Source organism: Trachymyrmex septentrionalis, unplaced genomic scaffold (genome assembly GCF_001594115.1).
Source record: "Trachymyrmex septentrionalis isolate Tsep2-gDNA-1 unplaced genomic scaffold, Tsep1.0 scaffold60, whole genome shotgun sequence".
NCBI lineage: Eukaryota > Metazoa > Arthropoda > Insecta > Hymenoptera > Formicidae > Trachymyrmex > Trachymyrmex septentrionalis.
This window is the reverse complement of record NW_017305779.1, coordinates 1714268-1715335: the sequence shown is the minus strand read 5'-3', so window position 1 is coordinate 1715335 and position 1068 is coordinate 1714268. Positions and strand designations below refer to the sequence as shown.

The following is a 1068-nucleotide window of genomic DNA, read 5'->3' as shown; positions in this document are numbered from 1 at the left end:
TATTATATTTTTAATATAGCATACGCATTTGTCGATACATTAAATAATATGTATGTACTATTTAAATTATATTAAAAATAAAAGATTATTTATATAATACTTGTTGATAGTTGAAGTACTTTTGTTTAACAGTCATGTAATTAAATAATTAACAATATACAGATGCTGCACATTGGTGGACAAATAGACCTTATGCAACAGGAAGTGGAAGAGATTTTTGTCAAAGATAACAAGCGTGGTTTATCCACTACCATTGTGAGATCTTTAATCGATAAGCATCATAAGATTATCGCTTTTTCGGAGAACATCGAAAGTCTTTTCTCTCACATCGCTCTGATGCAATTTTTCTCGAATACTTTAATCATATGTTGCATCGGATTTCTTATAGTAACTGTAAGTATCCGAGATTTGTAAATGTTTGTTTAAATTTGTATTTTTTAAGCATCGTACATATTTTAAATTTTCCCAATGCACTTAATTCATGCACTTTACAAAATGTGCGAAGATATTGTCTTTAAAGATGATATCTATTCGTATACTTGTATTCGAACATTGAATGTGAGATCTTATATATTTTTAATTGGAAATGAATAACGTAAACTTTTAATTTTACTTCTATACGTAATTATGCATATGTCATGTGTATTATACCATATTCAGGGAATGAAGTAACTATAATTACTTGTAATACCATTATTTTTCTTATTTTTATTCTGTTATAATAATGATTTAACAATGACAAATTTTTTTATGATTGTAATAATAACATCAAAGTTGGAGAGTCATTCGATCATTCCTTGTAACAAGTTAGAAAAGTTATTATTAAAAAAATGAATTCAGCATTTGTAACTCGTTTCTTTTTAGTCATCACTTCTAATTTTTGTATGAAAAAAGTAATTTATAACGAGTAATGTTACTATTATTCTTTATTCGTTACTTTTTTCAGTAAATAAACGTATAAAGTTACTTTCGAAGTGAATGACTTTCTCAACCTTAGCACAATCTCAGCGTTTAGTTAGTTATCATTATAGTCATAAAAAATTGCAACGTTATTATCAAATTTTGTTA

At 25.9% G+C, this 1068-nt stretch overlaps 1 protein-coding gene across 1 annotated transcript in view; it reads left to right on the top strand.

Annotated features, from left to right (window-relative positions):
* LOC108752613 overlaps positions 1-1068 on the top strand; it is an 11436-nt gene that overhangs the window by 2737 nt on the left and 7631 nt on the right. Inside the window, 1 exon segment of the mRNA XM_018493576.1 lies at positions 163-393. Coding sequence (XP_018349078.1) covers positions 163-393 — 231 coding nt within the window.